Source organism: Pelodiscus sinensis, chromosome 22 (genome assembly GCF_049634645.1).
Source record: "Pelodiscus sinensis isolate JC-2024 chromosome 22, ASM4963464v1, whole genome shotgun sequence".
NCBI classification, from domain to species: domain Eukaryota; kingdom Metazoa; phylum Chordata; order Testudines; family Trionychidae; genus Pelodiscus; species Pelodiscus sinensis.
In genome coordinates this window covers 2459993-2485405 of record NC_134732.1, presented here as the reverse complement: position 1 = coordinate 2485405, position 25413 = coordinate 2459993, and the positions used below count along the sequence as shown (strand labels likewise).

At 67.2% G+C, this 25413-nt stretch overlaps 2 protein-coding genes across 2 annotated transcripts; one reads left to right on the top strand and one right to left on the bottom strand.

Moving 5' to 3' along the window:
• Positions 1-7986: 7986 nt before the first annotated feature.
• RNF208 (ring finger protein 208) lies at positions 7987-11174 on the top strand. The gene has a single exon (XM_075905506.1). It carries the CDS (start codon positions 8399-8401, stop codon positions 9194-9196), a length of 798 nt encoding a protein of 265 aa, XP_075761621.1. The 5' UTR covers positions 7987-8398; the 3' UTR covers positions 9197-11174.
• Positions 11175-20648: 9474 nt separating this feature from the next.
• LOC142819303 (ring finger protein-like) lies at positions 20649-25332 on the bottom strand. The gene has a single exon (XM_075905201.1). It carries the CDS (start codon positions 22791-22793, stop codon positions 21189-21191), a length of 1605 nt encoding a protein of 534 aa, XP_075761316.1. The 5' UTR covers positions 22794-25332; the 3' UTR covers positions 20649-21188.
• Positions 25333-25413: the final 81 nt, after the last annotated feature.

The window sequence follows — 25413 nt, the reverse complement described above, 5'->3', positions numbered from 1 at the left end:
TGTCACGCTGCCTGGGTGGGTTCATGACCATGAGTGCCTCTCTCAGGGTGGACTGTCCAAAGCTGGACAGACACCCCAAAACCGTGGTGGGTTCTATAATTAGATTTCAACCCAGCAGCAAACGTGAACTCCTTGATCAGTGTAACTGTCTTACCACGGAGTTACTGGCAGTCTCTTTGGGCTCTCCAATGACCCAGGCAAGCTGAACTTTGTGATAAGTGGTCACTTACATCAAAAATCACAAACTATTCAAGTTGCTTCCAGTCTCTAGGAGTTAGTCACTGACCCCAGATTAATTTAGATCTCAGATCGAAGACAACACTGGTAGCCAGGCCTAGCGTAAACGAATTAAGGGTTCATTAATTAGGAAAAAGAAATGAGAGTTATTCACAGGTTAAAGCAGGCAATCTATATGCAGGCTATGGTTCCAAAAGATGACAGAGAGGTAGTAATCTGTCAGCAATGAATGTCTTTTCAGGGCTAACCCAGGTTGATCCTGGGAATCTCGGCTGTTTTTCCTTAGCTTCAGCCCTTGGAAGAGTCCAAACAACAGAGATGAAAGGTCTTCATGTCTGCTAGCTTTATTTCGCACTTCCAGCATTCTGACTGATGGAACGAGGCCTTTTGCATGCACTTCTCCAGGGGTTGATGAGCAATCGTTTTTGTCCCACAATGGCCCACTTTGGATATGAGTGGACGATCTAAGCTCAGAAATTCAGTGCAGGCATTTTTACAATTATATAGCAAACGCATTTTACCTTGTTGCACGGAACACAGACGTCAGAGTTCCCTCTAAGAGCCGTGTGCTTGTGCAACCACTCAGGAGAGATTCACATGCCACCTAGCTGATGAGCAGAGTGCCCACAGCTAGGTTGTGTGTTTCTACTGGTGGTGCAAAATCACACATATCTCGGTGCACATCAAAAACTGTGTCCCCGCTAGCAGTTTGTCGGTGCTCAGCTGATGCCTACAGACTTAGCAAGAGCTGGCGCTGGTTTACCAGCATCACAACATCACATTAATATAGGTCCCACCCTAAAACAAAAATACACACACATGCGGCTATGTCTACACTGCAGGCTTTTTGCGCAAGAACACCTATTCTTGCGCAAAAACTTGCAGAGTGTCTACACTACACACGTGTTCTTGCGCAAGTAAATTCACAGGACAGCGTCAGAAAACAGGGCTTCTTCCGGAAGGGTTAGTCCTCTCCCCATGAGGAATAAGCCCTCTTGTGCAAGAGCTCTTCCACAAGAAGGCAGTGTGGACAGGCAACATGAATTTCTTGTGCAAGAAACCCCTATGGCTAAAATGGCCATCAGAGCTTTCTTGCTCAAGAGAGCGTCCACACTGCCATGGATGCTCTTGCACAAAAGCACATGGCAGTGTGGACGCGCTCTTGTGGAAGACCTTTTTCACAAGAACTCTTGCGCAAAACAGTTCTTGTGCAAGAAGCCTGCAGTGTAGACCTAGCCACAATGTAAAATGCCATTGGCACCGAAAAATCAGTAATAACGTGGCTGAGACACGAGTAGTTTTTACGTGGGGTGTAACCAAGACAAATCACAGTCCTGAAAGGGTTACAGTTGTTTGGAAAGTTTGAAAGCTTCTGCCTAGCATGTCTTCACCGAGTACTGTTCTAGGGTTTGGTTGTGGCTGTTGTGTTCGGGGGTAGCTTGGTTGTTCGGATGTGGATATTGGTTGCATTGCTGGCTGTCTCTTGGGATCAGGTGTGACTTTGGGGTGAGGATCTAGCTCTTGTGTCTCTGTGGGGTTTCGGTGTAGCTGTGGAGTTAAGGATTTGGACCTTGTGGCTGGTGGATCTGGGTGTCACTACTGGGTATTGGTGTGGCTGATTACCTTTTGGGGTTGTACATTTTTTTTCTAGAAGGAGGAAGCGGAGGAGGTGGGGGGTGGGGGAGATTGCTGGTGTGATCGGAAACTGAGCCCTGACACATGACAGAGCTGTGAGCATTCGCAACACTGCCCTGTGTGAGACGATTGGGCTCTGGAAAAAACGAGCCATTTCTTATCTGCTCTTCTGGGCACCACATCCCCTTTTCCCTGGCCAGAGCCACCAAGCAGGCGACACGATTGTGAGATTTTCTCCCTCCCGACCGAGGGACCGTCCTGCCGACCCGTCTCCAAAGCCGCCCTCAGGTACTGAACGAAGGGCCGAAAGCACCTGGGCCTAGCGGTCCCCGAGCCCCAGGCGGGGCGAGCGTTGGCCCAGGGCGGCTGGGCCTTGTCGCCACTGCAGAGCCGGGGGTGCCAAGAAGACCCCCTGGGCAGGCTGTAGGGACCGGCCTGGCAGCACAGCCCCTGGGGCCAGGCTCCTAGCTCCGCACCGCAGCATGGGCAGGCCGGGATGCTGAGTCACCGCAGGCCCCTCCGAGAGGCCGGGCCCCTGTCCGTCCGGGGGGCCCCAGCAGGCCGCGCCAGGGGTCCAGGCTCTGGGCCAGCCCCCCCCGCGGCAGGGGGCACGTGCTGGGCTGGGAGGCTGACCTTGGGCGGCCACGGGGCCGAGCCTCGCTGCAGCAGCAGCCGCCGGCAGCTGCAAGGTGGAAAGCGGGGGGGGGGGGGGGAGGAAATCCAGCCCCAGCGAGCGGCGCGCTGCAGCCCGGGGGGCCTCCCCCGCCCCCGCGATCGCAGGCGCTGAGCGCCAGGCTGCGGCGGGAGGGGGAACGGCTGCGGGAGCCGGCTCCGGGCACTAGGCGCTGCGGCCCGCTGGGCTCCGTGCTGCTGAGAGGGGGAAATGTGAGCCGGCTGCATCACTGCAGTACCCACTGCAGACACCGCGCGGGGGGAGCGAGCGGCCAGCCCCGGCGCTGAGCATCCGGACCGCCGGCAGCCCGGAGCATCCCCCGCCAGCCCCGCACCTGCCGCCGGAGATGAGCCCAGGCGAGCGCCTCGCCCGGTAGCGGCGGTGCCCGGGCAGCCTTGCGCCCGCCGCGGCTCCGGGAGGCGCAGCCCTCGGGAAACGCGTTCGCCCTTCGCCGCTGCAGCCTTGGCGGCGCCGCATCCCGGGGGCCAGGCGGGAGCAGCGCGCACAGGCCTGCGGGGCCCTCGGGGGCTGCCCCCCGCGCAGCGTCCGGAGCAGAGCGCGGGGGGGGGGGGCTGCCTCGGCGCCCCTCCGGGGATCGGCGCCGCCTCGCAGGGCCCCGGGGCCGCTGGGCTGGGTCTGAGCAAGAGCCGGGCTGGATTTGGGGAGAGCGGGGCCCACGGAGCGTCCCCCGAGGGGCCGGAGCCTGCATCGCTGCCTTTCAGATAACCTCTGCCGCGGGGCCTCCAGCCGCTGGCCCTGGCCTGGCCCCAGAGGAGCCGGAGCCTCCGTAGCTCACGGCCGCCCAGCCCAGGTAAGGGCATCCCTGCCTGCCGGGGTGGTCAGCTGGGCAGCGCCTGCAGGTGTGTGCGCCCTGCCTGCGCTGCCAGAGGGCTCGGCTGCGTGTCTGCCAGGGGCCCCCGTGCTGCCTGCCCTGTGTCCCTGTGTGTCTGCCCTGGGCCCCTGCGTGTCTGCCCTGTGTCCCTGCGTGTCTGCCCTGGGCCCCTGCGTGTCTGCCCTGTGTCCCTGCGTGTCTGCCCTGTGTCCCTGCGTGTCTGCCCTGGGCCCCTGCGTGTCTGCCCTGTGTCCCTGCGTGTCTGCCCTGGGCCCCTGCGTGTCTGCCCTGTGTCCCTGCGTGTCTGCCCTGGGCCCCTGCGTGTCTGCCCTGTGTCCCTGCGTGTCTGCCCTGTGTCCCTGTGTGTCTGCCCTGGGCCCCTGCGTGTCTGCCCTGTGTCCCTGCGTGTCTGCCCTGTGTCCCTGCGTGTCTGCCCTGGGCCCCTGCGTGTCTGCCCTGTGTCCCTGCGTGTCTGCCCTGGGCCCCTGCGTGTCTGCCCTGTGTCCCTGCGTGTCTGCCCTGGGCCCCTGCGTGTCTGCCCTGGGCCCCTGCGTGTCTGCCCTGTGTCCCTGTGTGTCTGCCCTGGGCCCCTGCGTGTCTGCCCTGTGTCCCTGCGTGTCTGCCCTGTGTCCCTGCGTGTCGTCCCTGTGTGTCTGCCCTGTGTCCCTGTGTGTCTGCCCTGTGTCCCTGCGTGTCTGCCCTGGGCCCCTGCGTGTCTGCCCTGGGCCCCTGCGTGTCTGCCCTGTGTCCCTGCGTGTCTGCCCTGGGCCCCTGCGTGTCTGCCCTGTGTCCCTGCGTGTCTGCCCTGGGCCCCTGCGTGTCTGCCCTGGGCCCCTGCGTGTCTGCCCTGTGTCCCTGCGTGTCTGCCCTGGGCCCCTGTGTGTCTGCCCTGTGTCCCTGCGTGTCTGCCCTGGGCCCCTGCGTGTCTGCCCTGTGTCCCTGCGTGTCTGCCCTGGGCCCCTGCGTGTCTGCCCTGTGTCCCTGTGTGTCTGCCCTGTGTCCCTGCGTGTCTGCCCTGGGCCCCTGCGTGTCTGCCCTGTGTCCCTGCGTGTCTGCCCTGTGTCCCTGCGTGTCTGCCCTGGGCCCCTGCGTGTCTGCCCTGTGTCCCTGTGTGTCTGCCCTGTGTCCCTGTGTGTCTGCCCTGGGCCCCTGTGTCAGCCCTCGGCTCCTGTGTGTCTGCCCTGGGCCCCTGTGTCAGCCCTCGGCTCCTGTGTGTCAGCCCTGGGCCCCTGTGTATCTGCCCTGGGCCTCTGTGCTGCCTGCCGTGTGTCCCTTTGCTGCCCCCGGCCTGCCAGCCTGGGGGGTGCAGGGCCTGCGAATGCTGTGTGTGAGTTTTGTGGTGTGGGGTGTGCTTCTTGAGCCAAGTGTGTCACTGCTGTGTTGTGTAGCTGGGTGTGTGCTATGTCTGTGCTGGCTGTGTCATTCCCTTGTTGTGTAGTGGGGTGTGCTGTGTGTACTGGGTTTGTTGTGCCTGTGTTGTGAGATGTGTGCTATGTGTCAGTGTGTGCCGAGAGCCTCACTCTTGTGTTGTGTAGTAGGGAGTGTGTTGTAGCAGGGTGTGTGCCAGGAGTGTCACTGCTGTGCCATGCAGCACGATGTGTGCTATGTCTGTGCTGGCTGTGTTGTTCCTGTGTTGTGTAGTGGAGCGTGCTGTGTGTGGTGGGTTTGTTGTGCCTACGTTGTGTTGAGATGTATGCTATGTGTCAGTGTGTGACTGTCACTCCTGTGTTGTGTAGCAGGGTGTCTGCCAGGGTGTCATGTCTGTGTTGTATAGCAGGCTGTGTGCTGGGGGTGTCACTCCTGTGTTGCATAGTGGGGTATGTGTTGGGGTGTCACACCTGTGTTGTGTACCAGGGTGTGTGCCTTGTGTGCTGGGGGTGTTGCACCTGTGCTGTGTGTGCGGGGGTGTCACACCTATGTTGTGTACCAAGGTTGTGTGCCAGGGTATCATGCCTGTGTTGTGTACCAAGGATGTGCGTCAGGGTATCACGCCTAAGTTGTGTGCCAGGGTGTGTGCCAGGGAATCACTCCCGTGTTGTGGAGCGGGGTGCGTGCCGGGTATCACCCCCGTGTTGTGGAGCGGGGTGCGTGCCGGGGTATCACTCCCGTGTTGTGGAGCGGGGTGCGTGCCGGGTATCACCCCCGTGTTGTGGAGCGGGGTGCGTGCCGGGTATCACTCCCGTGTTGTGGAGCGGGGTGCGTGCCGGGGTATCACTCCCGTGTTGTGGAGCGGGGTTGTGCCGGGGTATCACTCCCGTGTTGTGGAGCGGGGTTGTGCCGGGGTATCGCTCCCGTGTTGTGGAGCGGGGTGCGTGCCGGGTATCACTCCCGGGTTGTGGAGCGGGGTGCGTGCCGGGTATCACTCCCGTGTTGTGGAGCGGGGTGCGTGCCGGGGTATCACTCCCGTGTTGTGGAGCGGGGTGCGTGCCGGGTATCACTCCCGTGTTGTGGAGCGGGGTGCGTGCCGGGTATCACTCCCGTGTTGTGGAGCGGGGTGCGTGCCGGGGTATCACTCCCGTGTTGTGGAGCGGGGTGCGTGCCGGGTATCACTCCCGTGTTGTGGAGCGGGGTGCGTGCCGGGTATCACTCCCGTGTTGTGGAGCGGGGTGCGTGCCGGGGTATCACTCCCGTGTTGTGGAGCGGGGTGCGTGCCGGGTATCACTCCCGTGTTGTGGAGCGGGGTGCGTGCCGGGGTATCACTCCCGTGTTGTGGAGCGGGGTGCGTGCCGGGTATCACTCCCGTGCTGTGGAGCGGGGTGCGTGCCGGGGTATCACTCCCGTGCTGTGGAGCGGGGTGCGTGCCGGGTATCACTCCCGTGCTGTGGAGCGGGGTGCGTGCCGGGGTATCACTCCCGTGTTGTGGAGCGGGGTGCGTGCCGGGGTATCACTCCCGTGTTGTGGAGCGGGGTGCGTGCCGGGTATCACTCCCGTGTTGTGGAGCGGGGTGCGTGCCGGGGTATCACTCCCGTGTTGTGGAGCGGGGTGCGTGCCGGGGTATCACTCCCGTGTTGTGGAGCGGGGTGCGTGCCGGGGTATCACTCCCGTGTTGTGGAGCGGGGTGCGTGCCGGGGTATCACTCCCGTGTTGTGGAGCGGGGTGCGTGCCGGGGTATCACTCCCGTGTTGTGGAGCGGGGTGCGTGCCGGGGTATCACTCCCGTGTTGTGGAGCGGGGTGCGTGCCGGGGTATCACTCCCGTGTTGTGGAGCGGGGTGTGTGCCGGGGTATCACTCCCGTGTTGTGGAGCGGGGTGTGTGCCGGGGTATCACTCCCGTGTTGTGGAGCGGGGTGTGTGCCGGGTATCACTCCCGTGTTGTGGAGCGGGGTGCGTGCCGGGGTATCACTCCCGTGTTGTGGAGCGGGGTGCGTGCCGGGGTATCACTCCCGTGTTGTGGAGCGGGGTGCGTGCCGGGGTATCACTCCCGTGTTGTGGAGCGGGGTGCGTGCCGGGGTATCACTCCCGTGTTGTGGAGCGGGTGCTGTGTTGTGGCTGTGATGGAGGGCCCGGCCGGCCCAGCGGATTCCCCAGCTCTTCCACCCACCTCCTGCTGAGGCCACAGGGCGGGTGGGGTAAACTCCCTTGGCCAGTTCCCTCAGCTGGCCCCTGGGGCTGCCCCACAGCCAGTCAGCCCTGTTGCGTGGTCCTGTGGCCAAGCAGCCCCCTCTCGGGGGTCCCGTGGGCCCCTGGCCCCCAGGCCGGTCCGTGGGAGCTTGGCCGGAGCAGGCAGCTCTGTGCTCACACAGGCTAGGAATTTGCCGGGCCTGCAGTGAAGGAGCCTTTGGCGTCCTCTGCCGAGGGGCAGGCTTGTTTGTCTCCTTGCCACTGGGCAGGCAGCCCCGACAGCCGGGCGCCCCTAGACCCTGGGGCCTCCTCAGCCCCGTCCCGAGAGCACTGGGGGGCACAGAGAAGCCCGGGGGGGGATGTGGGGAGAGTGAAGCAATCGGCGTGGGGGTGCACGTGGACAAAGAGCGCCTGAGACCTGGGCCTGGGGGGAACAGGATACTTTTGCATTGGGATTTCGAGGGGAGGCATCGGAATCCGCCCCCAGCCTTGCCCAGGGTGGGTGCGCCCCTCCCGCAGGGCCCCCTCCTCCCGGGGAGCTGCCAGGTAGGCCCCAGCGAGCCAGGCCTTGCAGCTGTGCTGGGCGGGCGCCCGGGGGGCTGCCGAGAAGCGGAGCGCGAGGCGATTCCCCACGGGCCACTGGCCCATGTCACCTCTCCCTGGAGCCGCGGCACCAACTTCCTGTTGCTTTGTGTTTCCAGCTTTTTCCTGCAAGTGGCTGCGGGGCCCAGAGAGCTGAGGCCGGAGCCGCGGGGCGGCGTGGCGGCTGCATCCCTGCAGCGGGGCATGCCAAGGTGAGCCCCTTCCTTCCCCCACCCCGGCAGGACGCTCCCCGGGCTGGGGCCCCGGGACGGCCCCGCAGAGCTGCAGGCTCCAGGAGCAGCGGCAGTGGGAGAGCCGGAGGGTCAGCGCGCAGGAATTCGCACACATTCTTCAGCCCTGCCAGGACCTTCCCCAGCCAGAGAAACACCCGCCGGGTGGGGGCAGGGCACCTGTGGGAGCTTTCCTCGCTGCCGGCTGCGGATCGGAGCCCTGACGCGCCCGGCCTGGCCTGACCCCTCTTGCCTGGCTGCTCCGTGCAGCGGATGCTGCTCTGGCTCGCACAGAGAGAGCGGGCGCTTGCTCCACGTCACGGGCTGCCGCGGAGCCAGCCCCCGAGGAAGGGACTGCGGGGAGGAAGAGCTTTGATCCTCACCCTGGAGCCTCGGCGGCGAAAGGCTCCGCTCGGCAGGATGGCGCTGTGACTCCAGCCGCTTCCTGTGCACGGCTCCGACCACGCGGGCGGCACCTTTCGGCTCAGCGGGGGCGCCCGAGGGGCTGGAGTCCGGCGGGAAGGTGGCTGCCGACAGCTGCTCCTTTCTCCCAGGATGTGCCCCTGCACCCGGGGCTTTCTCCAGCCCTGCCGCTTCGCCGCCCGCCCGCGATTGAAAGCCCCGCCCGCTGCCGGCGCGCTGTAGCCTCATGCAGGCGCCCCTGGCCGAGCCCCGAGCAGCGGACAGCAATGTGAAAACGATCCTCATGTCGTGTCTCAAAGGGCAACAGGTCATCCTCAAAATGGAGGCCATGAAGATCATCCACCCCGAAAAGTTCTCGGAGCTGCAGGCCTCCCAGCCGCGCTACGCCCCCGCCTCCCGCCGGGAGCCGCCCCTCGTGGCCAAGCGCGCCTGGCCCTCCGAGTCCGAGATCATCGTCAACCAAGCGTGCGGGGACATCCCGGCTCTGGACAGCACCCCGGGCTCGCTGGGGCTGCCCCGGACGCCGCCCCTGCCCCGGCGAGAGCGACTCTACCAGGGGCAGCGCAAGGGCAGCTCGGAGGTGTGTTACCACCGCCAGCCGCCCTCCGACGAGGTGATCGTCAACCAGTACGTGCTGCACCCCTCCACGCCCTGCGAGCCCCTCGAGTGCCCCACCTGCGGCCACACGTACAACTTCACCCACAAGCGGCCCCGCATCCTCTCCTGCCTGCACTCGGTGTGCGAGGAGTGCCTGCAGATCCTCTACGAGTCCTGCCCCAAGTACAAGTTCATCTCCTGCCCCACCTGCAAGCGGGAGACCGTGCTCTTCACCGACTACGGGCTGGCCGCGCTGGCGGTCAACACCAGTATCCTGAACAGACTGCCCGCCGAGGCCCTGGCCGCCAACCCCGGGCAGTGGAGCAGCGACGCCGACCGCAGCTGCTACCAGACCTTCCGCCAGTACTGCGGGGCGGCTTGCACCTGCCACCTTCGAAACCCGCTGTCTTCCTGCACCATCATGTGACCGGTGCCCGCCCAGCCCCGCACCGCCGGCCAGGCCCCGGGGACGCCAGGCCCGAGCGAGGGAGGCGGGTCTGACTCGCTCCCCTGGCGCTGCGGGTGCTGTGCCCGTCCTGCCCCGGCCCGGCTCCCTTCCAGCGCAGGGCCCCCCCGCTCGGCTGAGCAGAGCACCCGCCTGGGCCTGGCTTTGCCCCAGACTGAGGGTCGTTCTCTCGCTCACCAGGTGCCACTCCCTGGGCAGCTGCTCCCCGGGGCCGAGCTGTGCGGAGGCCTGAACGTGCCTCCCGCCGGGATGGGCCGGGGACGTGTCACCGGGCCGCCAGCTCCTCCCTGCGTCATTTGCCAAAGCTTTGCTCTCTGGGGCCAAGCCCCCCGCGCCCACGTCCCCATAGCCAAGCAAACCCCCTGCATTCGCGCACGGCCCGGCCCCCCGCAGGCCCTGCAGGAAAGCTCCCATTTGTCCTCGTTTTGGAGGATCCGTGTGCGTCCATCCCTGCCCTGGGGCGCTTTGTGCGGCCAACGCCGTTGGGTTGGGACCCAGCTTCGTGTGCCTCTGGGAGGGGCCGGGGCTCCCCTCACACGGCTTTTCTGCTCCCAGCAGCCAGCTGAGCAGATGCCGTGCTCCCCGCCCCTCGGCTGCCGGGCCCATCCAGCCCTCCAGCGAGGCTCCCGCTCCCCAGCGGACAGCCCAGGAGTGGGGGCCCCCCCCACATGCTGCTAGCGCCAGAGGAGGGGTGACCCCTGTGATGACAGGGGCTGGGGCGAGTGGCTACCCGGCCCCCTGCCCTCTGTTTTCTTGCCCAGTGGGGCGAGCCGGGGAGCAGCGGCCCTGCTAGGAGACTCTCCGGGACATTTTGGGGAGGGCTTGCTGCAGAAAAGCAAAAAACAAACCCAGAATAAAACAAGCCATAAGCTGCGAGGTGCCACAGAGCGGGCGCGCCGGCTGCACGCTCCCTGGCCACGCTGCCCCGCCCGGGAACGAGGCGTGAGTCCCGCTCGGCCGTCCGGGGGACACGCCGGGATCCTCGGGGCCCTCAGGCCAGGCTGGCTCTGCCCCAGGCGCTCTGGACGCCCAGCTCAGCTCCCCCCACAAAGGCCGGCGTGAGATCCTGCCTGCTCCTTACACTGCCACAGCCCAGAGCCAAACACCCAGCCAAGAGGCCCGAAGCCACCCCCTCTCCCGGTGGCCAGAGCTGGCTCCCTGCCATGTGGAGAGGGGAGGGGAGAGCCGGCAGCAACCCCCCTGGGCTCCCATGGACACGGGTCCCGCAGGCGGCCAAGGGCCACGCGCCCTGGCAGGGGTGGGACAGGGCTGGGGGAGAGCAGGGCCTGACATTGTCTCGTTTTCGCTCTGCCGATTCTCCTGCTGCTGGTTGTGACGATGCTCCTGTTTTCTGCCCGGCCTTGTGAACCCTGCTCCATCTCCCAAATAAAGATTATACCGGAACGAGCCGCCCCGAGCAGCTGTCACATCTTGCACGGGGCGCGGAGCGGGGGCCGGGCCAGGATCCCGGCGGAGACGTTTGCAGACCACCCCAGAGGCCTGCTCCCTGCCCTGGCTGGCAAGGCCCCGGAGCAGGCTCTTGGGCGTGAGCCCTTGACGGGGACCTGCATCAGCTCCGGCTCTCGGCCCAGGACTGGGCTCCCGTGCCTGGCGTGAGTGTCAGAGCTGGTGCCAGGAGCTCATCCTCATGCAGCTCTTGTCCGGCCTGAGGGACGGGGCCTGGTGGGTCTCCCAGTGGTGCCTCTTGTTCTAGCCCGGAATAGCTCTCTTCGGGCTGCTAGTCTCCCACAGGTGTGTGTGTGAGGACCGGGGCGCAGTGGGGGTGAAGGTAGGGTGCAGTGGGGTGAGGGTCAAGGCGAAGTGGGGGTGAGGGCCAGGGTGCAGTGGCGGTGAGGGCCAGGGCACAGGGGAGATGATGGCTAGGGTGCAGTGGTGAGGAGGCCACAGTGCAGTAGGGCCAGGGTGCAGTGGCGGTGAATGTAGGATGTAGTGGGGGGTGAGGGTAAGGGTGCAGTGGGCATGAGGGTCAAGGTGAAGTGGTGGTGAGGGCCAGGGCACCGTGGTGGTGAGGTCCAGGGTGCAGTGGCGGTGAGGGCCAGGGCCAGGGTGCAGTGGCAGTGAGGTCCAGGGTGCAGTGGTGGTGAGGGCCAGGACCAGGGTGCAGTGGCGGTGAGGGCCAGGGTCAGGGTGCAGTGGCGGTGAGGGCCAGGGTCAGGGTGCAGTGGCGGTGAGGGCCAGGGCGCTGTGGCGGTGAGGGCCAGGGCCAGGGTGCAGTGGCGGTGAGGGCCAGGGCCAGGGTGCAGTGGCGGTAGGCCCAGGGCCAGGGTGCAGTGGCGGTAGGCCCAGGGCCAGGGTGCAGTGGCGGTAGGGCCAGGGCCAGGGCGCAGTGGCGGTAGGGCCAGGGTGCAGTGGCGGTAGGGCCAGGGTGCAGTGGCGGTAGGCCCAGGGCCAGGGTGCAGTGGCGGTAGGCCCAGGGCCAGGGCGCAGTGGCGGTAGGGCCAGGGCGCAGTGGCGGTAGGCCCAGGCCCAGGGTGCAGTGGCGGTAGGCCCAGGGCCAGGGCGCAGTGGCGGTAGGGCCAGGGCCAGGGCGCAGTGGCGGTAGGGCCAGGGCGCAGTGGCGGTAGGGCCAGGGCGCAGTGGCGGTAGGGCCAGGGCCAGGGCGCAGTGGCGGTAGGGCCAGGGCGCAGTGGCGGTAGGGCCAGGGCCAGGGCGCAGTGGCGGTAGGCCCAGGGCCAGGGCGCAGTGGCGGTAGGCCCAGGGCCAGGGCGCAGTGGCGGTAGGCCCAGGGCCAGGGTGCAGTGGCGGTAGGGCCAGGGCGCAGTGGCGGTAGGCGCAGTGGCGGTAGGGCCAGGGCGCAGTGGCGGTAGGGCCAGGGCCAGGGCGCAGTGGCGGTAGGGCCAGGGCCAGGGCGCAGTGGCGGTAGGCCCAGGGCCAGGGCGCAGTGGCGGTAGGGCCAGGGTGCAGTGGCGGTAGGCCCAGGGCCAGGGTGCAGTGGCGGTAGGGCCAGGGCCAGGGTGCAGTGGCGGTAGGGCCAGGGCGCAGTGGCGGTAGGCCCAGGGCCAGGGTGCAGTGACGGTAGGGCCAGGGCACAGTGATAAATAAGTGAAAGCAAAACCACAGCAGAGTTGCTGCTCTCCCGCTACGTAACAAAGCCAGGATGTGGTGAAGCAAAGCGCAGCTTCCCTGGGGCTCCTGGCGCCCTGCCGGCACGGTTCACCGCACGCCGGGGCATTTTTGCCGTAACGGTGACCATGAGCGGCATGTGCCAGTGGGGCAAAGGCGTCAAGTTTCCAGTATCGACGGGGTGCGTGGGGGGGTGTGCGGGTGCGTATCCTTCTGTGTGTATGGAACTGCGTATGTGTGTGCATGCACCTCTGTGTGCAGGTGCATGTGCACACCCAGCTCTGTGAGTGTGTGTGCATGGATGCACCTCTGGGTGCATGTCTCCCCTCCCCCCAGACACTGCAGCACGAGGCTTTCCTGCCTCTGGCTAGCCCCAGCGCACCGCTGACCTGCCACTCGTAGCCCTGCACGGGGGGGGGCGATTTCCCAGGAGCCCCTCCAGCCAGTGGGCGGCGCTGCCCTGCACTGGTGCAGCTGATGCAAGGGAGCTGCAGGACCATGGAGAATTCAGCCCCCTAACTCCCCACTGAACCAGAGCTCACCCTCCCTAGGGCCCTGGGCTCTGCAGTGCAGGCAGGGGACAGCAGAAACAGACCCTTGGAGTCCAGCACAGAGAGGACAGATCCCACAATGCACCAGGCCGCATGCAAATGAGGCCCCAGGCCAATGCCCTGGGCTGGCGCTCCCTGGAGCTGGGCCAGGGGCAGTGCTGCCTGGGGCCCGTTCCAGCCGAGCCAGCCCCCGTGGGGCAGAGGGGTCTCGGCCGCGTTAACAGCTCTGGGACCCGCCGGCCACGGCACGTGCTAGTGAGCAGGCGCGTGGATCGGGGTCGGCCAAGGGTCACTGGCTCCCCCCCCACCCGAATGTGGCTGGCCTGGCACCCTGCCCCTCACCTTCTCCCCAGCCACGGAGCCCAGGCTGCTGCAGAGCCTCCACCTGCCAGGGGCGGGGGGCCATGTCCCCCCCACGGCCTGCCCCCAAATGTGGGGGAGGTGAGCACAGCGGGCCTGGAGCCTGGGGCGCTCTCACATCCTGGCTTGGCAAAGTGAACCCGCCGGAGGAGACGGCGCCGAGGAGGATCCGGCGCACGTGGGGCTAAGAGGCGACACACTCGTGTGCTCCCGGGGGCTGGGTAAAGCCACGGAAAGGTGGGCGCGAGGGCCAGAGCCAGGCGGGTTACTTAGAATACGCCGAACTTCGCCAAAGGAAGCAGGGTTTGAGCCTCCCCCGACCGCCGCGCCGGGTTGCAGCTCCTCCCTCCAGGGGCTGGCGCCACCTCCCCCAGCACAGAGTCTTGGTCCGCCAGACGTGGAGAGGGGAGGCAGCGGCCCAGGGAGCCTCCCTGCTGAGCCCTGGCGGTCAGGCAGTCTGCCCGGCTCGGCCAGTCGCGCTGTCTGGGCGCTGCCGCCACACGGCGTATTTCCGCCACACAGAGGACAGTATTTCCTACCGTCCCACATGACGCCCGCGCTCACCCGCCAGCAGGACGGTCCCGTGCAGCAGATCAGGATGCGGAAGACGCGCGCCCAAGACGGACTTTAACAAACCCACCGGCAGCGCCGGACCCTGGTGAGCAGGAGTCCGGGGGCTACGCTGGCGCTGTCTTTGGGGAGCCGCCGACGGCGCCGGGAGCCAGGCTGTGCGCGGGCGCCGTGGGGGTGTCACACCCCCGCAGCACAGTCCAGCGCGGTAACATGCCAGTGCGGACAAGCCCCTTCGGGGGAGCCTGGCGCATGGTTCGCGTTCGGTGACCCGAGCTGGCTGTACCAGAGGCACCCGCGTAGCGGCGGCTGCTGGCGCCCCGGGAGCTGGCGGCAGGTGCACGGGACCGTGTGGCCGCTGAGTTCCCAGTTCCCCGCATGTTCACATCCCTGGTACCACGTGGCCCAGGGTTCGCCGGCCTGGCCTTCAGCGCACTGGGTGGCAGCTCCCCCCCGGGGCCGCAGGGCAGAGCTTTTGGAAACGCGGCCAGCCCGGAGTCACAGGCACTCGGCCTGGACCCCCCAGCCCGTGGGAAGGCCCTGCCCCGCTACACACTCTGGGGCCGGCTGGCTTCCACTTCCAGCCACGGGAGCTGGCCTCACCTTTCCCAGGCAGGTGCCTACAGAGGCCCCGCCCGGCTCCTGCTGTCAGGAAGGCCGTGACGCTGCCCAGGAAGTGCAGGTTAGCAGGGTCCTCGTGGGCCCCAAAGGCCCTTGGCTTTGGCCCCGGAGCCGGGGCGAGCCCCATGGCTCCTTTCCTGGCCGATATGCCAAAGGGGCTGCCATTGGGCCATTCATATGACCCTAACGAAGTCACGCCCCTTGTCTGGCCAAACCCGCCTGTCCAGCCGGCCTGGGACAGCGGCTAGGAGCTACCTGCGGTGGGGGCCGGAGCCTGGTCCCTCGGCACGTTCCTCTTGCAGCCACGTGGGTTCAGCTCGGAGTGAGTCCCCCCCCGCCCCGGCTCTGGAAGCAGCGTTGGGTGCAGTGAGTTTGTCAGGCCTGGGGGCGTTGCTGGCGCAGAGCAGTGGCCCCCTGGCCAGGGGCTCGCCGGGGAGGGTTGCCCCGTGTCGAGCCTCCGTCCTCTCCGGGCGGATCTGTCGCGTGCCAGGCCAGGCCCAGGGTGTCTGCCGAGCAGAGACGCTGCCAGTCAACGCGCTTCCCAAAGGTCCCCCCTACGGCCTCAGCTGCTGGGTCCCGTCCACCCAGCCCCCGGCTCCCAGTCCTGGGAGGGGTCCTGCGCGGAGCCGCTGCCCGACGGTGGGTGGCGCGTCCTGCACTTGCACCAGCCCCGGTCACCGTGACAGGGAGCAACATTGCCCCCACCTCTAATGAGCACCCCCCTGCGGTAACTCCCACCTGCCCCCCTCCCCCCCACGGTATCCCCCACCTGCCCCCCTCCCCCCCACGGTATCCCCCACCTGCCCCCCTCCCCCCCACGGTATCCCCCACCTGTCCCCCTCCCTCCTGTGGTAACCCCCACCTGCCCCCTCTCCCCCACGGTATCCCCCACCTGTCCCCCTCCCCCCCACGGTATCCCCCACCTGTCCCCCTCCCTCCTGTGGTAACCCCCACCTGCCCCCTCTCCCCCACGGTATCCCCCACCTGCCCCCTCCCTCCTGTGGTAACCCCCACCTGCCCCCTCTCCCCCACGGTATCCCCCACCTGCCCCCTCTCCCCCACGGTATCCCCCACCTGTCCCCCTCCCTCCTGTGGTATCCCCCACCTGCCCCCCTCCCCCCCATGGTAACCCCCACCTGCCCCCCTCCCCCCCACGGTATCCCCCACCTGTCCCCCTCCCTCCTGTGGTAACCCCCACCTGCCCCCCTCCCCCCCACGGTATCCCCCACCTGTCCCCCTCCCTCCTGTGGTAACCCCCACCTGTCCCCCTCCCCCCCACGGTATCCCCCACCTGTCCCCCTCCCTCCTGTGGTAACCCCCACCTGCCCCCTCTCCCCCACGGTATCCCCCACCTGCCCCCTCCCTCCTGTGGTAACCCCCACCTGCCCCCTCTCCCCCACGGTATCCCCCACCTGCCCCCTCTCCCCCACGGTATCCCCCACCTGTCCCCCTCCCTCCTGTGGTATCCCCCACCTGCCCCCCTCCCCCCCATGGTAACCCCCACCTGCCCCCCTCCCCCCCACGGTATCCCCCACCTGTCCCCCTCCCTCCTGTGGTAACCCCCACCTGCCCCCCTCCCCCCCACGGTATCCCCCACCTGTCCCCCTCCCTCCTGTGGTAACCCCCACCTGCCCCCCTCCCCCCCACGGTATCCCCCACCTGTCCCCCTCCCTCCTGTGGTAACCCCCACCTGCCCCCCTCCCCCCCACGGTATCCCCCACCTGTCCCCCTCCCTCCTGTGGTAACCCCCACCTGCCCCCCTCCCCCCCACGGTATCCCCCACCTGTCCCCCTCCCTCCTGTGGTAACCCCCACCTGCCCCCTCTCCCCCACGGTATCCCCCACCTGCCCCCTCTCCCCCACGGTATCCCCCACCTGTCCCCCTCCCTCCTGTGGTAACCCCCACCTGCCCCCCTCCCCCCCACGGTATCCCCCACCTGTCCCCCTCCCTCCTGTGGTAACCCCCACCTGCCCCCCTCCCCCCCACGGTATCCCCCACCTGTCCCCCTCCCTCCTGTGGTAACCCCCACCTGCCCCCTCTCCCCCACGGTATCCCCCACCTGTCCCCCTCCCTCCTGTGGTATCCCCCACCTGCCCCCCTCCCCCCCACGGTAACCCCCACCTGCCCCCCTCCCTCCTGTGGTAACCCCCACCTGCCCCCTCCCCCCCGAGGTATCCCCCACCAGCCCCTTCCCCCCTGCGGTATCCCCCACCTGCCCTCTCCCACCGCAGTATCCCCCACCAGCCCCCTCCCCCCCGCGGTATCCCCCATCTGCCCCCTCCCCCCCACGGTAACCCCCACCTGCCCCCCTCCCCCCCATGGTATCCCCCACCTGTCCCCCTCCCTCCTGTGGTAACCCCCACCTGCCCCCCTCCCCCCCATGGTATCCCCCACCTGTCCCCCTCCCTCCTGTGGTATCCCCCACCTGTCCCCCTCCCTCCCGTGGTATCCCCCACCTGCCCCCCTCCCCCCCACGGTAACCCCCACCTGCCCCCCTCCCTCCTGTGGTAACCCCCACCTGCCCCCTCCCACCGCAGTATCCCCCACCAGCCCCCTCCCCCCGCGATATTCCCCACCTGCCCCCTCCCCCCCCGAGGTATCCCCCACCTGTCCCCCTCCCTCCTGTGGTAACCCCCACCTGTCCCCTCCCACTGCAGTATCCCCCACCTGCCCCTTCCCCCCTGCGGTATCCCCCACCTGCCCCCTCCCACCGCAGTATCCCCCACCAGCCCCCTCCCCCCCCGCAGTATCCCCCATCTGCCCCCTCCCCCCCACGATATCCCCCACCTGCCCCCCTCCCCCTGTGGTAACCCCCACCTGCTCCCCTCCCCCCCACGGTATCCCCCACCTGCCCCCCTCCCCCCTGTGGTAACCCCCACCTGCTCCCCTCCCCCTCACGGTATCCCCCACCTGCCCCCCTCCCCCCCGCAGTGTCCTCTTCCTGGGAACTGGAACCTGGCATCCCTCCCTGAGGGTCACCCCAGCTTCACTGTGCAGCGCCCCTGCCCGGTAGCCTGTGGGCGTCTGCAGCCTTCTCCCTGGCCGCCAGGCCCCCCCGGACCATGGAGCTGCGGGTCCCAGTCCGGCACATCCCAGGCTCCTGCCAGGGCGCTGCGTGTCGCAGGGCTCCCAGGCTCCGGGGCCGCCTTGTGGGGCACCCAAGGGTGGAGAAGCCCCGGCCTGGCCCCCGTGCAGTGGAGGCAGGAGGAGCGTGGCTTCTGGCCTGGCCCAGCACCCAGCACGGCAGCTCAGGCTGCCAGCAGGAAGGGGCCCAGACCAGGCTGTCTCCTGTGGCCCTGGGGGCCGGCCCCCCACGGGGACGTTTCCAGCCCAGGTCTCTAGCCCAGGTCTCCGCTTGCCCCCGGCCTAACCCTGGCCGGCGATCTCTGTCCCCGGCTGCACAGACAGATGCTCCAGCCACGTGCCTCACAGCACGGCCCCCTCGCGGCGCCACACTCCAGCCGGAGGGTCCCAGCGCCCGGGCTGCAGCCGGAGCCCAGACGTCTCACCACAATTAAACAGCCCTGCAGACGGAGCCGGGAGTCCAAGCCCGGGGTCCAGTCTCAGGCCGAGGCACCCCCAGGGACGTGGGCTCCTCCGGGCTGTGGCACGCCGAGGCACCACCCTGCCCGGGCCACGGGACCCAGCTCCGCTCCCCCTGCTGGCCAGTGGCCGGGGAACGGCTCAGCAGAGACAAAACTCGCCCTGCTGAGATATTCCTGGCCCTGCCCAGCCCAGCCCCCCAGCAGCGGCTGCTTCCCGGAGCAGGAGGCTGTGCACAGGCAGAGCCCCTCAGCCCTTGCCGCTGGCTGGTCCGCCCGGAGAGCCGCGCTGCCCGGGAGCAGTGGGTGGCACAAGCCCGGTCTGTGCCTAGGAGCGGCGAATGCAGGACGCCCCCGGACCGGGTGCTGGATGAAGGGCGGCTGGAGGCCGCATGCTCTGGTCCGGGTGCTCGCCAACACTCTCTGCTGGAGTAGGGGTCCCTGCTTGGCAAAGGGGGTGACTGTTATGTTGGCAGCTCCGGGAGTCTGAGGGCCTGCTGCACTGCTAACCTCTGCTGCCTGGCGGGACCCCTCTGGCCACACCAGGGCCCAGCCGTGCTCCTTGCCCACATCCAACCCCCTGACAGGTCACGTCCCTTGCTCAGGGATGTACCTCTGCCAGGAGCCATGGCAAGAGACGTCTCGTTCTTTCCTGGCCCCAGGCCGATAGGTAGTAGGTTTCAAACAAACAAAAGGAAGTTTTTCTGCACACTGCCAACCTGTGGAACTCCTTGCTACAGGATGTTGTGAAGAACCAGGACTTTAACAGGGTTCAAAAAAAGAGCTAGATTCATAGAGGTTAGGGCCATCCATGGCCATTAGCCAGGGATGATGTCCCTGGCCTCCGTCTGTGAGGGCTGGGAACGGCAGTGGGAGAAGGGAGCAGCACAGACCGGACCCGTGGACGTGGGAGAAGCCCTTCCTTGGGGAAAGGCGGCTCTGATTTTTCCCAGGACTAACCTGGAACAATGAGCTGAGTGGCTGGGCACAAAGGCCCCCTCTGTCCTCCACCTGTGAGTTCCCAGGAACTCGTCTCCCCCGGCGTCTCTGCTGCACTAGCTGGCCGGGTCCAGGCCCGTGTCCTGAGCAGCAGCCCGCTGGCCTCCCAGCCCCCTAGCGACAGGGCCCAGCCCTCCATGGAGCGGGAGCTGGCGGTGGGAGCCCGTTGTGCTGCTGGCCAGACCCAGCGTAACCAGGCCCCGGTGGCTGTGCAGCCAGGATGGGGGCTAGGAAGGCCGGAGCAGGGCAGAGCAGTTCTGGACAGTGGGACCCCTGGGGAGGCCCCTGTGGGGGGGCAGAGAGGAGGCCCTGGGAGGCCCCTGGGAGGAGTCAGAGAAGGGTCCCTGTGGAGGCCCCTGTGGGGGGGGACAAAAGGGGGTCCCTGGGGAGGACCCTGGAGGGGGGACAAAGGAGGGGTTCCCTGGAGGCAGGGGCAGAGGGGGGTCCCCGGGAGGCCCCTGTGGGGGGGCAGAGGGGGTTCCTGGGGAGGCCCCTGTGGGGGGGAGGCAGAGTGGGTCCCTGGGAGGCCCCTGGAGGGGGGGGCAGAGGGGTTCCTGGGGAGGCCCCTGGAGGGGGGGCAAAGAGGGGTTCCTGGGGAGACCCTTATGGGGGAGGGGCAGAGGGCTGTACTCTCTCAGCCCTGGTTGCACAGAAGTTGCACGTGGGTCTCTGGCGGTGCCTGGGACAGGCCCAGCTCTGACTTTACCTGCCCTTGGGGGGCTGGGCCGCCAGCTCCCTTATCTCTGCGCGGGAAGGACAAGCAGCAGCCTGAAGGGCACGGCCAGCGAGGCAGAGGCAGGACGTGGGACCAGGCAGCAGCTGCCAGGGACAGCCAGGGGCTGGCTCTGCACTCAGGGGCCTTTCTGTTGCTAGGGGCAAGCCGGCGTGGCACCCCTCCCCCAGCACTGCAGCATACGGGCGGGAGGGGGCAGATGGGGCCCAACACAGCTCAGGGCTTTCCTGGCCCCAGGAGGGGGGCAGTAACAGGGCCCCGGCTCAGCAGAGCGTCCCGCCCCCAGGTGGGTCAGGCTCCCCCAGAGCGGATCTGAGGTCAGCACGGGCAAAAGCATCACCTGTGCAACCCCAAGATCTCCCTCGCTGTCCCCGCCATGGGGCGATGGGGTCGCAGGGCTTGGGGGGCAGAGCCCCTCTGTGCTGGAGAGGGGGCGCCCAGCAGCACGGACAGGCAGAGGAACCAGCCAGTCCGTGGAGCAGGCACCAGTGGGCTGGCGGCAAGACCACGGACACGGAGCCGCTCTGCTTTACAGCCTGCGCTTGCTGGGACAGAGATTCTGGGGCTGGCAGAGCCCCCAGCTGCACTGGGCTTGTGAATCCAGCTGCCTCCCAGCTGGCAATGTGGCCCCCAGCCTGCTGGGCACGGTTCAAGGCACGGGCCGTCCACGCGTGGCTTGTGTCCTGCCTGGTCACGGGTGCAAGGAGCCTGGTGGGTCAGTTCCCCTTGGTGCAGGGCCCCGAGCCCCGCAGAGCTCAGCGGGTGGCAGCGGCGCAGGAGCAGGTACGGGGCAGACCCGGGCAGGGACAGAGGGGGTTGCAGGGCAGGAGGGAGGGGCATGGGGGGCTGGGCTGCAGGTGAGGAAAGTGGGGAAAGCCCATGGGGCACCCCCCGCCAACTGCAGCCAAAGCCTCCAGCTGCACGCGCAGGCCCTGCACTCAGCCAGACGCCTCTCAAGTCAAGCGTTTGTATTTTCAGCCTGGGACGGAGGACACAGAGTCTTGCCACTGCACCAGGGGGAACCAGACACGAATGCCCCCTGCCTGGCCCGGCCCAGCCCTGCGCTCACTGCTACGGCCCCACCTCTGCTCCAGTGACACTGGCGCACGTGGCCTGGCTGCAGGGACGTGGCCCTGGGTCACAGTTTGGGACTAGCCAGCCCCTGGCCTCAGTTTCTGCCCGAGATTTGTCAGAGTTCAGCTCCCCCTGCCTTCAGCTCACACCCAGCCCCTCTGCGAGCGGAGAACCTGCCCCGCTCACTGGCACGGCCTGCCCAAGGGGGCCCAGTGGGAAGGGTTTTGCCACTGGGTTGCTGAGCCCACCCGATCCCCTCCTGGCCTGCAGAGCATCGCAGCCCATCACCTGGGCCTTACCCTTCCTGAGGGCGGTAGGAACACCCTGCCTGGCCTTCCCAGGGCCCCCCACCTCCCCGTACAGCCCCCCTGCCCTTCTCTGGCCTGGCTGGGGCGGCCTCCGGCACGGCTGGCGGGCGGCTACTTGTTCAGGATGAGGAAGAGCAGCACGAGCAGCCCGATGGGCAGGAAGATGAGCAGCAGGCTGAGCGTCTCGGCCGCCAGCAGCAGGGCCAGCGAGAGCAGGTAGCAGCAGCGGCAGCGGCGTCGCAGGCCGCCCAGCCCGCGGAGCAGGCACAGGGGGTAGCGCACGCAGGGCAGGCAGCCGAACATGCGGCTGGTGTGGAAGCGCACCTGGAAGTGGTGCTCCAGGGCCCCCAGGAGCCCCGGCCCGCGGGGGGGCAGGGCGGGCGGCATGGCCAGGGCCGGCGGGGGGGCCGGCGCAGGCTGGTCATGCAGCAGCAGCAGCTCCTCCTGGAGCTTGCAGATCTCCCACTCCAGCATGGGCGTCTTCTGGCGGCACATGGGGCAGCGCACGCGCCCGATCTCGGCGGCGCCGGCCGTGTCCATGATGGCGTGCAGGCAGCCGCTGCACAGCACGTGGCCGCAGTTGAGCAGGGCCTGCGTGTGCCGCCCGCTGTCGTAGGGCTCCGTGCAGATGGGGCACTCCTCCTCGCCGCTGCCTGCTGCCGCCTGGGCTCCTGCCCCGCCGCCCGGGGCCTGCTCGCCTGGCCCCTTGCCCCACAGGCTCTGGCTGGTCCTCTCCAGGCCAGGCAGCTCCAGGAGCACCACAGGGCTTGGGCTGGGGCCAGATGTGGATTCCAGGCTGAGGCTGCTGCCAAGTGCGAGTGCCGGGCTGCGGCTGCTGCCAGATGTGGGCGCCAGGCTGGGGCTGCTGCCAGCTGTGGGCACCGGGCTGGGGCTGTGGCCAGATGTGGGCGCCAGGCTGGGGCCAGATGCCGGCACCGGGCTGCTGCCAGCTGTGGGCGCTGGGCTGGGGCTGTGGCCAGATGTGGGCGCCAGGCTGAGGCTGCTGCCAGATGTGGACTCCAGGCTGAGGCTGCTGCCAGATGTGGGCGCCAGGCTGCGGCCAGCTGCGGGCTGCGGGCGGGGACTGGCTGGGGCTGACGCCGGACACGGGTACCCTCCTAGCAGAGGCGCACTAGGGGGGGCGCAGGCAGCTGGCGCCGGGCGCGGATCCAGCAGAGGCTCCCGGGCTCCCTCCTCGCTCTGCGGGTCCCGGGGCGCGCCGCGCACCGCTCCCGGGGCCCCGCGGCTCGCCGCGCCAGGCTCCCCGTGCGCCAGGGGCGGCTCGAGCGCGGCTGCCATCCCGGCGGCCGATCCACGGCAGCTGTGGCCGCATCTGGCCCGTCCCATGAGCCGGGAAGGGGCAGCCCGAGCCGGGCAGGCGGGACCCGGCGCCAACCCCGCCCCCAGCTGCGCGCAGCGTCTCCGGCTCCGCCGCCCCCGCCCTGGTCCGGCTGGTTTGGCGGCTCCGCGGGCCGCGCCCCTGCTCAGCTTCGCTCCCGCTGCCCTTCCCTGGGGCCACAGCTCCCCTGGCCGCACCCGGCCCCCGCAGCCTTCTCCAGCCACGGCCACCGGCGCCTGCCCAGGGACCAGTGGGACTTCCCCCCCTGGAGCCGCTGGGCTTCCGTCTGCTCGCTGCTCGGCCCGGCTGCCACCCTCCCCAGCCAGTCCCGGCCGTCCTCTTCCGGGGACCCAGGTCTGACACCCCCAGCCACACATCCTGTGAGCCTCCCTCGGGGCTCCGGCGCCTCGCTGCCTGCTCTGGGCGCGGCCCAGGGGCGCACAGCCCAGTCCGGGCACAATGAGAACAAGTGCGCCCAAGCCAGGCTGTGTTGCAGGGGCCAGGTAGCCATGCGCCACTGCCCTGCCTGTCCGACTCCCCCCTTTGCCCCACCAGACACACCCAGGCCTGAGTGGACGTGAAGGGGGCTCCCCATTTCAGCCCCAGGTCACCCCTGCAGGCCACCGGGACGCCTGGTCTGTCAAGCCAGCCCTTTCCAGCACACACACTGCCCCTGGCAGAAGGCTCCTGGGAAGAGACACACCCAGTCCCCACTTCCTCCAGGCCCTGTCTGCAAACAGAGCAGGGCAAGGCCAGGCTGGAGCTGGAACAATCCGGGGTGTCTGCTGCCCATTCGGCCACGGAGGGCCCAGTTTATCCGGGGTAGGAGCCTGCACCGCTCCCTCGCTTCCCTGTCGTGCCCGAGAACATGCCGCCCTGGCCTAGGGCAGGAGCCCGGCTCACAGCCGGGTCACAGCCAGGGAGCTAATTACTGTTTACAGGGTGGCTCGGAAATCCAGCGAGCCGTCCGGGAGGGACGGGCCCGGCCCTGCAGACGCATGGAGCCAGGCAATGGGCCACAGCCACACACAGCCGGCAAAGGCCCACACGGCCGGAGAAAGGCAGAACCCCCCTTGGGAGCACCAGGAACACGCGATAGCAGGTTCCCTAACCCTAACCCTAACCCTTCCCACTAACACTAGCGCCTGCCTCTCCAAGCGCAGCCTCGTGCCTGCTGGCAGCGGGGGCCCGAGGAGGAGCGGATACTTGCCTGCGCAGTAACTGGAGTTCTTGGAGATTTGTCCCACCAGATGCCACATGACAAGCTGCGTGGGCACCCGGCCCACTCTCACGTTGCTGCTGGCTACGGCAGATGGGGCTGCCGTGGGCAGTGCTTAATTCACGTGCAAATGAGACGTCCCGCCGATGGGAGCAGCAGCGTAGACGCAGCCTCGGTATTAATGCCCTGGTAATCGATTTGCCAGGGTTTCTCTTTACCCGTCGGTAAATGGCTCATTTGCCACGGCGGGTCCCAGTCCACATGAGCTCTGACCACTAGGCCGCAGCCATGCCCGTGGGCTTGTCTACACTAAACACACCAATGGCACTACAGTGACGCCAGCACTAGAGCGTCTCTGTGCCGTAGGTGCTCCACTTTCCTGAGAACGCCCCCTCGGCCCAGCGCTGTCTGATCGCTTTCTCAGCATCACTCGGGCATGTGGATTTTTCACACCCCAAGTGCCATAGTGATACCAACCTAGTTCCTATTGGCAGCCGGGGCGAACTCTTTCAGCCTGCCCTGAGCACAAACAGTCCTTTCCCACCCCCGGCTAACAATGCCCGCACGGGACTCACAAATCTTACTGAAAATTCCCAGTTCATCGCTCCTCTTCCCTCCTTTGAGACGGAACTGAGCAGGTCACTTTAACCGGTCAGCTGGGGACGTTTGACCCCACGTTACCAGAACACGCCCCTGCATCTTTCCCATGCCCATGGTAGCTGGCCTATCAGGTACCCCCAAGCCGCTTCCAGCACAGCTGCTAATCAAACAATTTCCAGTATAAGTTCCGAGCAGCATCACTCACCCCGATCTGGTCTGGTCGCTGGCACAAGCAGGGGGTGCAGGTGAGGTTTGCCTGCTGCCCCTGGGCCCTTTTGCCAAAGTCTCGAGGCTTGACACAGGGTCTGCCACTCCCTCCTCCACCAGCAACCCTGCACTCAGCCACTGCTGAGAGCAAACGTGGCTCCGGGAGAAGTCGTCCCCCCCCCCCGCCCTCCGCGTGGCTGTTTGACTGGGTGTGGCCTGGGGCCAGCTGGACCACCACCCTCCCTTGTGCCAGATTCCGAGTGCAGGTCCTGCATGAACTCACTGGGCTGGGGGCTGAGCTGGACAGCACCCTTCCCCTCCCACTTCCCCCTTTTTCAGCTGCCTGCCTGGCCCAGCAGAGATACAGCCCGGCCATGGGGACGGGGCAGGGACTAGCCAGCTCAGTCCGGCCGTGCGGGGAAGTTCACATTTCTGAGTCACGCGTCAGGCGACTGGCAGCCTCCAGCAGGTGAACACCTGGTTCAAGCATGCGAGGGCTCGTTATCTTCTGCCGCAGGAGACACTCTCAGGGAAGAAACGCCAGCCACAGTGGCCTAGTTTACATGGGCGGGTGAGTGGGTAGACTCAGGCTTCTGCCATGGCTCACTTGGCCTGGTCACGTCCTCTCTCTGTGCCTCAGTTTCCCTGCTAGAGAACAAGGAGAACAAGACTTGCCCCTTTTGAAAGTGCTTTGAGCACCGCTGAGAGACAACGGGTAAAGAGAAACCCTGTCCCTGAAGGGAGTGCATGTCTACAGCCCCTGGTAGCACCCAGTGGCCTGCAGCGCCAGCTCGTGTGCATCAAACAGCTGTTCTGTGCCTTGCCTGAGTGGCCAGGGGGCCTTGGCCTAGACAGGCCAAGCACCAGCATGGCTTGCAAGGAGACCGAGCGCCCCCTACAGGCCAGGGGGAGGGGCACGGGCAGCAGGAGGGTCACGCATGCTGCTGCTCTGGATGCAGGGGCTGGTGTGG

Coding starts and splice junctions, on each gene's coding strand:
- LOC142819303 (XM_075905201.1), bottom strand. CDS start 22,793: ATGTGTGGCTGGGGGTGTCAGACCTGGGTCCCCGGAAGAGGACGGCCG.
- RNF208 (XM_075905506.1), top strand. CDS start 8,399: ATGCAGGCGCCCCTGGCCGAGCCCCGAGCAGCGGACAGCAATGTGAAA.